The sequence below is a fragment of the Gopherus flavomarginatus genome, chromosome 15 (assembly GCF_025201925.1).
Source record: "Gopherus flavomarginatus isolate rGopFla2 chromosome 15, rGopFla2.mat.asm, whole genome shotgun sequence".
Lineage (NCBI taxonomy): Eukaryota > Metazoa > Chordata > Testudines > Testudinidae > Gopherus > Gopherus flavomarginatus.
In genome coordinates this window covers 14,789,957-14,802,099 of record NC_066631.1, presented here as the reverse complement: position 1 = coordinate 14,802,099, position 12,143 = coordinate 14,789,957, and the positions used below count along the sequence as shown (strand labels likewise).

At 53.5% G+C, this 12,143-nt stretch overlaps 1 protein-coding gene across 2 annotated transcripts; it reads right to left on the bottom strand.

Annotated features, from left to right (window-relative positions):
• Window positions 1-4,588: 4,588 nt before the first annotated feature.
• LOC127034774 (uncharacterized) lies at window positions 4,589-11,767 on the bottom strand. Of its 2 annotated transcripts, none has more exons than XM_050923997.1 (3): window positions 11,062-11,767; window positions 9,511-10,469; window positions 4,589-6,924 (listed from the first exon to the last, which is right to left on the bottom strand). In XM_050923997.1, exons 1-3 carry the CDS (start codon window positions 11,169-11,171, stop codon window positions 6,716-6,718), a joined length of 1,278 nt encoding a protein of 425 aa, XP_050779954.1. In that variant the 5' UTR covers window positions 11,172-11,767; the 3' UTR covers window positions 4,589-6,715. The 2 variants fall into 2 exon arrangements, with proteins under 2 accessions (XP_050779954.1, XP_050779955.1); XM_050923998.1 differs by lacking the exon at window positions 11,062-11,767 and adding an exon at window positions 10,716-11,013.
• Window positions 11,768-12,143: the final 376 nt, after the last annotated feature.

The window sequence follows — 12,143 nt, the reverse complement described above, 5'->3', positions numbered from 1 at the left end:
AATGCCACAGGCTGCTAAAACAACGAGCCCTCCAGCGGGCTGGAGCAAGGTTTCTCCGTGACCAGGAGTCTGACATGTACGAGGAGCCTGAGACTCACTGGCTGGGGCTAGCAGGACTGGGCCCAGCCATTCACCAAGGGCACTCAGCTCCCATTGGCTTAACTGGAGGGGCTTAGGCCTGCACAGAATCAGGCCTTAAAGAGACGCCTACGTAATGTGCCTAGCTCACATGCTTGCACTTGCTGCAGCCTGAGTCCTGCATCTGTTGGGGTCCCTGCAGCCAGCTACACCAAGTCAGAAAATCCTTCTTCTCCCACTCAGGGCTTAAACCATTGATGTTCGGCTGGGAAGTGCTTGTGACTTAACACCATCACTGCTAAGACACAAGCTCTGCCACAGCAATCTCAAGCCCCTCCCTTTGTGGCTACCTGTCCTCTACTTCCTCTCCCCACTCTAGGGTTGCCCCCTATTCCCAGCAGGCCTTTCAATGCCTGGCCCTTTAAATAGGGCAGAGCCAAGCAGCTGCAGCCCTATGGGAGCAATTTTGTGATGGTTGCTGCCTTGCTGAGCTGGTAAGTCTCCATAGTGCCTGCTGTGTGTTTGCTAAGAATGTGCTGCTTTCTCCCGGCTGGCTTGTGCTACTGACAAAGCTGCTCCCTGAAGCTGCCAACATTCCTTCTAACATCCTTTCATTTTTCCTAAATGCTTTTCCTTGCCCAAGTCCCACTGGGCTAAATGCAGCCCGGCTGCAGTGCCATTGACCCCCCCCCCCCCGAATTACACCCAGGATGACTTTAGCACACCCGCTTTACACACCCACACCTTGCAGCGTAAATTGATTGCTCCTCTCCACTTTCACGGGCTGGCTAAAAGAGAGGGTAGAAAGCAGGCTGTGCAGGTCATCTTGTCTTGTAACTACCTAAACCCAAGAGAGTAATTGCTGCTTTGAAAAGCTGACCTACAACTCCAGCAGGATGTTTTTTACCAATCGCTTGTCAAAGGTGATAGACCTTAGAGAGAGAACTTGTGCATGAGAATTTCTTTACCTCCTGTCTGATTCACTCATTCTCCTTGTCCTCAAAGGATGTCTAAAGCATTGCTTTGGTATGACTAACCTGTGCCAGGATTAGTCTGTGAATTAACTAGGCTGGAGGCTTTGAATGCGCGTTCACCTTCCACAGTTCTGGGTTGGCTTAGTACATTTGACTAGTACCAGCTGCTTGGTGAGTGGACAATATGTCTCAGCTCTGAGGGCTGTTCACACAAATGCTGATCACTGCCTGCAAAGAGCTGGAGTGTTTTTCATGATGCCCTGGTGGAATACGCAAGGAGTGCTTTGCACAGCTGGGAAGAGGTGTGATACAGGGCCATTGCTCCTCACCCAGCACAGACATGATTAAATGCAGATCTGAGCCAAAAGCCCTGAATGGTGGAAAATTAATAAGAAAGCAAATCTGGATCCAAAGGTTCTGGCTGAGACCTCTGTGTATTATGGGCAGATCTGAACTCCAGGGATGGTCAGATCCAGATTCTGAACCAGTAGTGCCAATTCAGGTGTTTCAGGGGAGAGGGAAACAAACTCCAGTCCCTTTACTCCCGGACAGCAGGCACCCCTTTCCTGTCCTCACCCATTCCCTGTTCTCCCCAGGGCTCCTGGGTCTTCCTTGGCTGGCGAGCCTCCATCTCTCCTACCCCCACAGCATGTGCGCTGGTGCTGTCAGGAGTCAAGTTCTCGCCAGGCTCCCCTGCACGCTGCCGTACAGAAAGAGAATCCCTGGGTGCTAGGTCACAGCATCATTTGGCCCAGCCACTTTTCAGTGTAGAGGAGTGGCTAGGCCAAATTGGCTTGGTGGTGTGACCTCATGCACCAGAGCACATCACCTGTATGCGCCAGACTGTTTGGACAGCACCACACATGTTGGTATGGGCTCACTGCTTAAAAATGGTCAGGTCGTGACCCACCTCCCCCAGCTCCTTGGCCTATGGAGCTTTGAGCAAGTGCTGAGAACTTGGAGGGGCGTTCACCCTCACCCCCCCCCCCCCCAACAGCAGCCAATCTAACTCTCTCCCCACATAGGCCTGTCTTCCCAAACAGGCAGCACACATTACACACCCACAGGGCCCATCAAAGAGAGGAAACTACCAGAGTCAGCAGGGGTTGATCAGGCAGGACGCACAGCTGTTTGGTTGGCACTTGAAGGCTCCCCACAGACCCTTAATTATGCCCAGCAGGTTCTTATCAGACTCTGCAGAACAGCCACGGCAGTCTGCAGTGCCTAAGTCATGCCTGGAGGGTGCAGGTAGATTCACGGGACAGCAGCTTATGCAGATATTCCTGCAGAGAACTCAGAGGAAGGCCTATGAAGCAGCAGGTAGCTAAGCACATTAGCCTGACAGGAACTGTGTGCTTCAGTGCATTGATCCTCACGTCCCCTTCTCTACTCATCGTCCCTTGGTACCTTACCCACTGCAAGAGGAGCAGGGTGCTTGAGAATCCCCCCCACTCGGTGCAGAGGACTGCAGCTAGTGCTGAACCCTGGGCTCTCATGTGCTGCTGCTGACACAGCTCTGCCTTCCCAGAAGCAAACATGCAACGCTGGCAGCTGAGCGGGCCACAGACATGGTGACAAGAACAAAGGTGTGAAGTGACATGAGATCCATTTCACTGACCTGCATAAAAAGGCTTCCACAGCCGCTACTTTAAGCATGTACCACAGAAATAAAAGTGGAATTCCTGGCATGTAATGGACAGGGGCAGAGATGGTCTGATGTTTGTGTGAACTGAGGCAGGCATGAAAGGTCTGCGGTGCCTATGAAATCCCTAATTCACTGACCAGCTGGGCCTCTGAATTCCAAGGGGACAAGGAGGAAGGTCTGGTGTTTTAATGAATCTAGTTCTATCATTTGTAATAGTTCGTTAGTGGAGCCATTTTCTCCCAAATATTTAAGGCACTGCCTCGGGGGAATGGGTGTTGTCCATCTGGGCACAGAGATTACAGAGAACAGCTGGAGACTGACTGTGGTGCCAAAAGGATGGATTCATAAACTATGCATCAATGTTGCCACCTGCAGATCTGTGGAGAACTGCTGCTCTGCTGCTTCTTCGCCTGCTCTCTTCCACTGGTGCTGTATTGCCATCAAATGATGCCTTCAGAAGCAGCCAGGCAGTGACATCTAGTGCCCGCCGGACAAAGGAGATACGTGCTCTGTCACCCCCACTTTACGCAACTATGCTACATGAAACTAAAAAATGTTTGGAGCAGGGGTAGGCAAACTTTTTGGCCTGAGGGCTGCATCGGGTTTCACAAATTGTATGGAGGGCCGGTTAGGGGCAGCTGTGCCTCCCCAAACAGCCAGGTGTGGCCTGGCCCCACCCCCTTTCTGACCCCCCCCCTTCTCACCCCCTGATGGCCCCGTTGCCCCATCCATCCCCCTGCTGTCTGTCCCCTGACTGCCTCGGGACCCTCTGCCCCTAACTGCCCCCTTGCTGCCCCATCCAACCCCCCCTCCTTCCTGACTGCCCCACCAGGGCCCCTGCCCTATCCAGCCACCCCTTCTCCCTGACCGCCCCTGGAACTCCTGCTCCCATTCAACCCGTTTTCCGCCCCCACCCCTATCCCTAACCACACCTCCGTCCCTTGCCCTCTATCCAACCCCCCTCCACTTTTCCCTGCCCCCTTACCACTCTGCCTGTAGCACTGGTGGCTGGTGGTGTGGCTGCACCAGGACAGGCAGCCATGCCGCCCGGCTGGAGCCAGCCACGCACCGTGCAGCACAGAGCACCGGGTCAAGCTGGACTCTGCAGCTGTGCTGCCCCAGGAGCTCGCAGCCCCGCTGCCCAGAGCACTGCACCCACAGCACAGTGAGCTGAGGCTGCAGAGGAGGAGGAACAGCAGGGGAGGGGCTGAGGGCTAGCCTCCCGGGCCAGGAGCTCAGGGGCCAGGCAGAACGGTCCCGCGGCCTGCTCACCTCTGGTTTAGAGTATTGCAAAATGAATTTGCTTTGTGCTGTTGGTCTTTCACTTGGGGATGCTAGGACTGGAGGAGTTCCTCAGTGCAAGTCTGACTTGTGAAAATACTTCTGTGAATCTCGACCGTGAAGTATGATTTCAAATCCTTTCTTTAGTGAGGAACTATTCTCCCCAGTTTGCAGGTGAGGACATGGAGTTGCTGAGGTTAGCTGGCTTGCTCAAGGTGCCAGTGTTAGAGCTCAGAGAGCACCCAGAGGGGTCCTAACTTCCAGCTCCCTGTCCTAAGTGCCAGGAAATGCCTAGTCCTCACTTGTGCCATGTGCTAAGTTGCTAATTTTCAAACTTATTTAGTTCAACCACTTCAGTACGTCAAGCTGCCAAATGTAACCCGAAGCCATGCAGCCTCCGTTGTATGCCGGGGGCAGGGTCACTAGTGATGATGGCTGCGAAGGAAAGAGCCCAGCTTGGCTGCAGGATCAAGGTTAATTTGGCAGGGCTGGCAGTTAAGAGTTGGAGTCACAGACAGGGGAATAAGCATGGAACCCCAGGATACTGCTTTTGCTTGTCACGGCAATCATTTCACTGGGGTTCACAGGTAAGACAAAGGGAAGCGAGACATTCAGTTACTTTTCAAATGTATTTCATTCCCTATGGACACCCACGTTCCCCCAGGAGAGACAGCCAATCTGTACACTTCTCATACTTGTCCCCACAAGACAAGCTAGTGTGCTGCAATCTGACAGGTGTCACCACCTTCTGGCTCCTAGATCCCACATCAGCTTTTGAATGTCCTGCTTTGTTTCACACAGTGATTGGCAATAACCTGACCTAACCCACACCAGACATCTCACAGATTTGTTCTTTCTGAAGAGCTCAAGTTTATTTGGCTAGGCATCCGCGCCAGTTACTGGTACAGCTGCTCGTCGGAGCACTAGCTGAGCTTGCTAAAAACCTCAAAGGCAACAGGAGTCGTCGGGCTTCTGAATGTCCAGGGAGCAGAATGCAACCAAACTCAGTGGAACCTTATCCATCCCCAGCATTTAAAGTCCTCTCCCCACCACTCCCTTGGGCAAGAGCTGCATCAGAGCAACCCCCATGAACGCTGCTCTGGGTTCATCCAACCAGCACAAGGCTCAGTCCCAATTTCCTGTCCCAGGGTGGAGCGTGCTGGCTGCACTGCTCCTCCAGCCAAATCCTGAGGTCTCAACTCAGGCAGCCCTCAGAATACGTCAGCAGGTGGGCCTCTGGTAATGGTTCTGTATCATGGGAGGGAGCAATTCCCCAGGAGACTCTTTTCCTCCCCACGCAAGGATCCGCACCAAAGAGAGGGCTGGAGATAAGATGGTAATGCAGGAAGATGATGCTTGCAGTAGACTAGTGCAATGACCTTTCACTTCTGGATGCTTCGGTTCCCAGCTGAAAAGAGGTCATCTCTGATCAATCTAACCAGTCTTAGTTCTCTGTGGGCTTTTTCTTGCATCCCAAAACCACCACATGCTTTGGGACTAACAGAAGTGACGGACCAGGACTGTCATGGAAAGGCTGATCCAGGTCACACTGGAGATTCTTTGGCAGAGTTGTGTGGGAAGCCTGTAGTATCTGCTGGGGTCTTGTCTGGCTCTAGCCAGGGTCAACAGCAAGGCACTTTCCCAAGAACTAAAATGAACTCTAAGCAAGTCATATACAAACAAGGCTGTTCCTGAATGGTGGCCCAGCTGGCCAGGATGAGGAAATGGCTAGGAGTAGGTGTGCCTCCTAAGGTATCTGGGAGAAACTTAGACTATCCAACTTAGGCATGAGATAGACAATCCTCAGAAGGGGAGGTCAAAGCAACCAGACCCGTGTGCGCTCTGGTTCTTGTTGCCTCTGGCAACGAGAGGAGAGCAGAAAACCAGGCAGTGCCAGCAGGGAACGAGTCTGGCGGTGCTCACTTGTTTATTTTAACTTAATACGTAAACATTAAAGGCCAAACCCTAAGTTCTTACTCAGGTAAAACTCCTGCTCTTGTCACCAGGAGTCTGCCATGAGAAAGACCCTTTGGCTTTGCTCTGTAGCTCCTTACACCGTAGTAAAGGGCTGGATCCTGGCTTGGACAGGGAGTGGGCTGCTATGCTGCTTCTCTACTTAGTGAGTTTATATCAACGTGGAAAAAAGAAGATACTGGTTTAAATTCCCTGCTCGTGGCTTAGCAGCTAAAGGGGGAAGGACCCGCAGGGACAGGAAGCAATGGTGTGGCTACATGTTCAGTCTTCTCTGCAATGCGCGATGCAGCAGGTGAAGCCCGGGGTGATGCGCTGTGCTGCTGTACCACACACAGATACGACCGTCTTTCCTGGCCCACGGACTGCTCTGGCACTCTGCTGAGGAAGGGACCCCGCGTAGGCCCACGCAGAGTTATTTTCTTGGTGCTGTGGCTCTCCCAAACATATGCGAGTTTTATGCTATGCCACCAAAGCCACAACGGGTGCCCCCCAATGTCCTGGGTGTGGCTCTCACTGCAAGTTAAGAGCATCAATGGAGTGATTTCTCTGGCCTTTTCTGCACAGGAACCAGAGTCCCTGCCATTCGCGTCTGTGAAGTTCAGCACCAGCTCAGTCCTCTCCTGCTCATTCGGAGCAGCAAGCAATTTTTGTTTCACTCAAGCACATGAAGCTCCAGGGAACAGCGTACTTGGAGCCGAGTGGGTCTGAACTGGGCTCTGAGCTCCACAGACTGGGGAGAGGCAGATCATTCCCTGGCAGCTGGTCACGTGTCCAGCTCTCGCCGCAGTTTGACAATTTCCAGTAAGAGTTTCTCTTTCTCCAGCATGATCTTTTCCTTCTGCAGCTGCAAGGTCTCTTTCTGCAGCTCCAGGATCTCGGTGTGCAGCCGGCTGTGCTTCTCCCAAAGCTCCTTGGCTGGCTCGACACAACCCCTCTGGCTGGGCAGCGAATCTTCGGTCACAGATGCGCTTGCTGAACCAAACAACAACCCCCCAAATGGTTAAAGCAAACGGAGTCAAGAGAATACAGAAATGCATGGTTCATCCCCAAAACCAGCCCCCGTGGGGCAACATCCCACCCACCACAAACAGCAGGATCCAACCTCCTCAAAATAAGGGTCATGCTCCAGTTCTGCCAGGACCAGTGACCTAACACTGCTCTGTCCTGCATCCAGGAAAGCTCGTCCAGACTACAGGAAGCAGCTCTACAGAGATGCCCTTTCTGATATAACACCCTTGTAGCTCTCTCTCTCCTATCTTCCCTCTTGTCTTTCTCTGGCCTCTTTTTCTCCCCCCTTCCCTCGCTACTCCCCTCCTGTTACCCACATAACTTACCTAGACATGAGATGTGTGGTAGCTCTGATGTCCTAGAACCACTAGTCATGCCAAGCATCAAATAGTGGTGAGGCCTGTAGTGCCTGATGCTACAAACAGTCATTTAAAGCTGAACTGGCACCTTAAAACTAATTTCACTTAGTGCTACCAGTGAGCCAAGCCATGGGACAGCCTCCCATGCAATCCCAGGGGGAGGAACAGCAAGCAAAGTCAGCATGGGCTTGTGTACTCAGGGTGGGACCCTGCCTCGAGAGCAGATGAAGGTTCTTTCAAGATGCCAGAGCATACTTAAGGTTGAGGGTGGGGCTGTCTTAATAGCAATGGGAGATCTGCAGCTGCCCTCCCCAGGGGAGTAAGCCCTGCCCCTTCTGTCAGATTTAATCATAGTGCCATGCGGAGTTTGTTAACACTGGCTGGGGCAGGCCACTGTCAACTTGTGCTGAAGCTCTAAGCAGCCTGTTTGGCAAGCTGGACAGAAGCAGAGCTGGAGACGCCCTCACTGCAGTGGGCTGAAGTGAGCGAGTGATACCTTAATGCCAACGTCCAATGCATTCTGGCTTCAGGAAGGAGCATGATCACACAGACAGCAGAGTGGAGTGAAATGTGATTCATTGGAGAATGAGTGGGAATATGGGGCATATCTGTGACACGATTCTACGCGTGATCTGGAGCTTCAGGACAGTTTAGCAACACTAAAAACGGTTACAGAACTTCTCCCCAGCCTCAAATTGTATGTCCACTCTCTTAAAAGCAGCGGTTCTCAAACTGGAGGTCGTGACCTCTCAGGGGGTTGTGAGGTTATTATGTGGGGGGTCATGAGCTGTTAGCCTCCACCCTCAAACCTGGCTGCACCGCCAGCATTTATAATAGCATTACATATTAAAAAATGTGTTTTTAATTTATAAGGGGGGTTGTACTCAGAGACTTGCTGTGTGAAAGGGGTCACCAATATAAAAGTTTGAGACCCACTGCTTAAAAGCAAGGTATCTCCTCTCGCTGGATTTGACCTGTTCCAGCTGACCCGCATTTCCTCTCTAGCTGCAATAGTAAGGAACCAAGATGGTTCTAAGCCAGCGGTTCTCAAACTGTGGGTCAGGACTCCAATGTGGGCCGGGGTCCCCAGGACTGGCTCAGACGTGCTGGAGTCTGGGGTCGAAGCTGAGCCCCACTGCCCAGGGCCAAAACCCAAGAGCTTCGGCCCTGGGCAGTGTGGCTCAGGCCTTTGGCTTGGGCTTTGCCTCCCCCTCCCCCCCGCCTGGGGCGATAGGGCTTGAGCTTTGGCCCTCCCATCCGGGGTGGTGTGGCTCATGCGGGCTCAGCCTTCAGTCCCTCCTCCTTGGGTCGTGTAGTAATTTTTGTTGTCAGAAGGGGGTCGCAGTGCAATGACATTTGAGAACCCCTGTTCTAAGCTGTTTACACCTCTGGGCACTGGGATGGAAATAGTATTTGTCACTTGACTGTTATCACAGCTGGAGCAGGAGAGAACAGGGCTGTATTTCTGCAGAGGCATCTTAATAGCAATAGTAGGAAAAATGCTCCCTGATGGACTGGAGATACGCTCCTGGGGGCACTGCTCACTGACTCAGAGCCATTTTCAGGGGAGATGTGTTTGGCCCAAGCCCTTGGCGATGGGCTGGGAGGAAAGGTCAATTCTTGGGAATTCTGGGCATCTTAATTCTGGGAGTCTTAATTATCAAGTGATAACAATGTGCTCCTCTCATGGCAAGCAGGGCCTGCTTAGGAAGGGGTGGTGCCTATTAATGACACTCCGTAACAGAGGGCAAAGCGGCACAGGCAGCTCTATCACCGGGGTAAGACCAAGTACAAATCCTGGCTCAGGTCACATGTGAAATAAGATTGGTGCCTCTTCCCACCCACTAGGTAACCTGGCACTGATGGAAACTTGTACTCCAGACAGGAGCAGGGCAGTGACTGGTCAGGGCTGAGAGATACTGGCAGAGCTCACATGGCTCCTGCTCAGAACAGGCTGAGTTCTGCTCCTGGTGACACTGATAAGTATCCAGAGTAGCTCTGCTGAACTGCATGGAGCATCTACAGCTATATGCTGGTGTAACGGGAGGCAGGATTGGGCCCGTTTGCCAGGCTGCTGCCAGTAACGACAGCCTCTTCCTTTCACGCACCAATTCAAATACTGAATTCTGCTGGGAAGGAGGAGGAGGAGTCGGGCACTGCATGGCCTGGCTAGTGGGCATGGCTGTCTCACCATTATCATCCACTGCTGTGTGGATGCCTTCGGAGCTGGGGCTGTCAGTCCTGCTGCTGTGTGTGACTGGGCTTGAGATGACCCCTAGGCAAGGCCATTCGAATACAGGGCTCAAAGGGCACTTGATCTTGTAGGCCAGTGCAAAGTCTGGGGAGCAGTTCAGAGGCACCGGAATCCTGCCAGGAGCAAGCACCTCAGGTCCATGGCTAAGTGGTGAGGTAGTTCTGGGAACTGGCACAGGGTGTGTCTCAGCTACGGGCGTACAAGTCAGAGGAGGATCCTTACTGGGGCCCAACAGTTTCTTTTCCACACTCCCTTGAGATCCACCCAAGCACAAATCGCTGGGCTGCGGGTCCCCTGGCACATGGATGAAGCTCTTTCCTGGACAGCCAGTCCCTGGTGCCATTTCTTCATCTGCGTCCAAAAGGACTTCCGTTTTGCAGAGCAGTTTGTTCCCCTGGCTCAGCTGAAGTCCATCATTCTGGCTGTGGAGGAATAAGTCTGACGAAGACTCCCGCATCCCCCCCGCTGCGCAGAGAGGCACTGCAGTTCCAGCCGGGCTGCTGGACGGCTTCGTTCTGAACCCAGGGCCCAGAAGCAACGGTTCTGCCAGCTCTGGCCCTGTCTTATTGAAGAGAGCAAAGATGTTGTGGAAGAGCCTCTCCTGGGGCCGCTGCCTCAACAAGGGGTGTTTCACCGTGGTCAGCTCCTTGCGGGCATCAATGACCATGTTATGCCACTTCTTGCGGATCTCGTCAGGCGTGCGCCGCACGAGTGGGCTGAGGGAGTTGACGGCAGCAGTGATCTCTTCCCACGCTCGCTGACGGTCCATCGTGTTCCTGTAGCGCCCGCTCTTGGGGATCAGGATGTCCTTGCGCAGGCTGAATTCTTCAAGGATGAGGAACTTCTCTTCTTCGGAAAACTTGAGTCTTTTTGGCTTGGCTGTGGTCATGTTGCCCCTGCGATTCAATTACAAGTCACTATTATAGCACTATTTACCATGAGATCCTGCTTAACTGTAGTGAATAGATGGGGCTCCGACTGAGCCCAGGTGGGTAGAAGAGGCTATTGTACAAGGTGGATCGTGACTCCATTCAAGTTTGGGTTTTTTGGGAGCAATCAATTGGCTGATAATTATGTTTCAGTACCTATAGGACCCTCTGCAACTTTAAGTTCAGGTGATTTAAGCACATAAATAAGATTACCTTACGATTAGATAACTTGGCCTTAGCCACAAATCCAGCTGGGCGCCTCACAATCAGCAGTGGCTGAACGTTGCCTAACCAAGGGCCTCACTGACAAACTGCCACAGCCTTAGACACACGGGATCCGCGTACAACTGAGCTGCCTGTGGCCATGCTGGCCTTTAATGCCAAAGTGAGGCCTGGTGGAGCACAGGTCCCAGCCTGCAACACAGCAGCTTCATCCAGCAAGGCCCATCATGGAGTCTGCATCTTAAAAGCACAAAATCCTTCCTATTAAGCAGTTACCCTCTATAATCATATCGAATCTCCTAGGGCTTTATGAAGGAAGGTAAATATCATTAATTACCACATTAAATGCAGGGAAACTGAGGCAAACGAAGGTGAAACAACTGGTCTGTCACAGAGCAAGCCGAGGACTAGAGCCCTGGACTGCTGACTCCCAATCCCGTTCTCCATGGAAGTATAGCCCACAAGGATTACAGCTTGCTAGGATCAACAAGCAGTAGCTCACATGGGCATCAGCTGTCCCTGAAGGCCAGATCTTTGTACTGAAAGTGCCACCTGTTACTTTGAACTGGAGAATTACAAGCTGCATCCAGCCAGCTCTGCAGGGCCTGCAGCTCTCTATTATTTTGTCAGATTTGTAGCATATGCTCCTTGGGGCAGGGATCAGGCCTTCAAAGGCACCCATGCCAGAGAGAGAGGCAGGAGGGACATCTCCTCAGCGCTGGGAACTTTGACCCGCTATGACACTTCCTGACACATGGCCCATCTAGCCCAGCATCCCATCTCTGTGCCAGGGGCCAGCACCGATGCTGCAGAAGAAGGGATAAAAGCCCCCCTCAAATGCACAATTATGCAATAACCCCCTGACAGGGGACATTTCTTCCTAATCCTTAATTCCTAGTGCCTGGCTGATGCCCCGAAGCACCAGCGTTTAGCTCTCTCGTTTTTTACTCCAGATGCTTTCATTGCTGGTCTAAACCCCCAAGTGGGCTGGGCCCCTGCTGAGCTCTCTCCCGCACCAGTATCCAGTGGCGGCTAACGACCTGCGGGGCGGAGCGAGCTGGGGGCGCTCCCCGCCCTGCGGTGGCCCCGCACCTCTGAAAATGGGGCGCAGCGCAGGGCCACTGCACGCCGGGAGCGGCCTCGGGGCCGCTGGGGCGAGCACGCGGGGCGGCACCTACCTGCCGGCGGCGGCCGGAAGCGGGAGCGGGGGGAGGCCGCGGCCGCCCCGGGCCCAGCTCGCCGGAAGAGGCGGGTTGCCACGTATCCCGTGACACGCGGGGCCGCCGTGGCCACGCCCCGGCCTGGCTCCGGGATCCCGGCCGGGCCCTGCCCCGTCGCTGGGGCTCGGTTCCGGTCCCGCCGCCCAGCCCCGGCCCGGGGGCTCTTTGGTTTCCTCGCCCAGCAGCCCGCTGCCGCCGG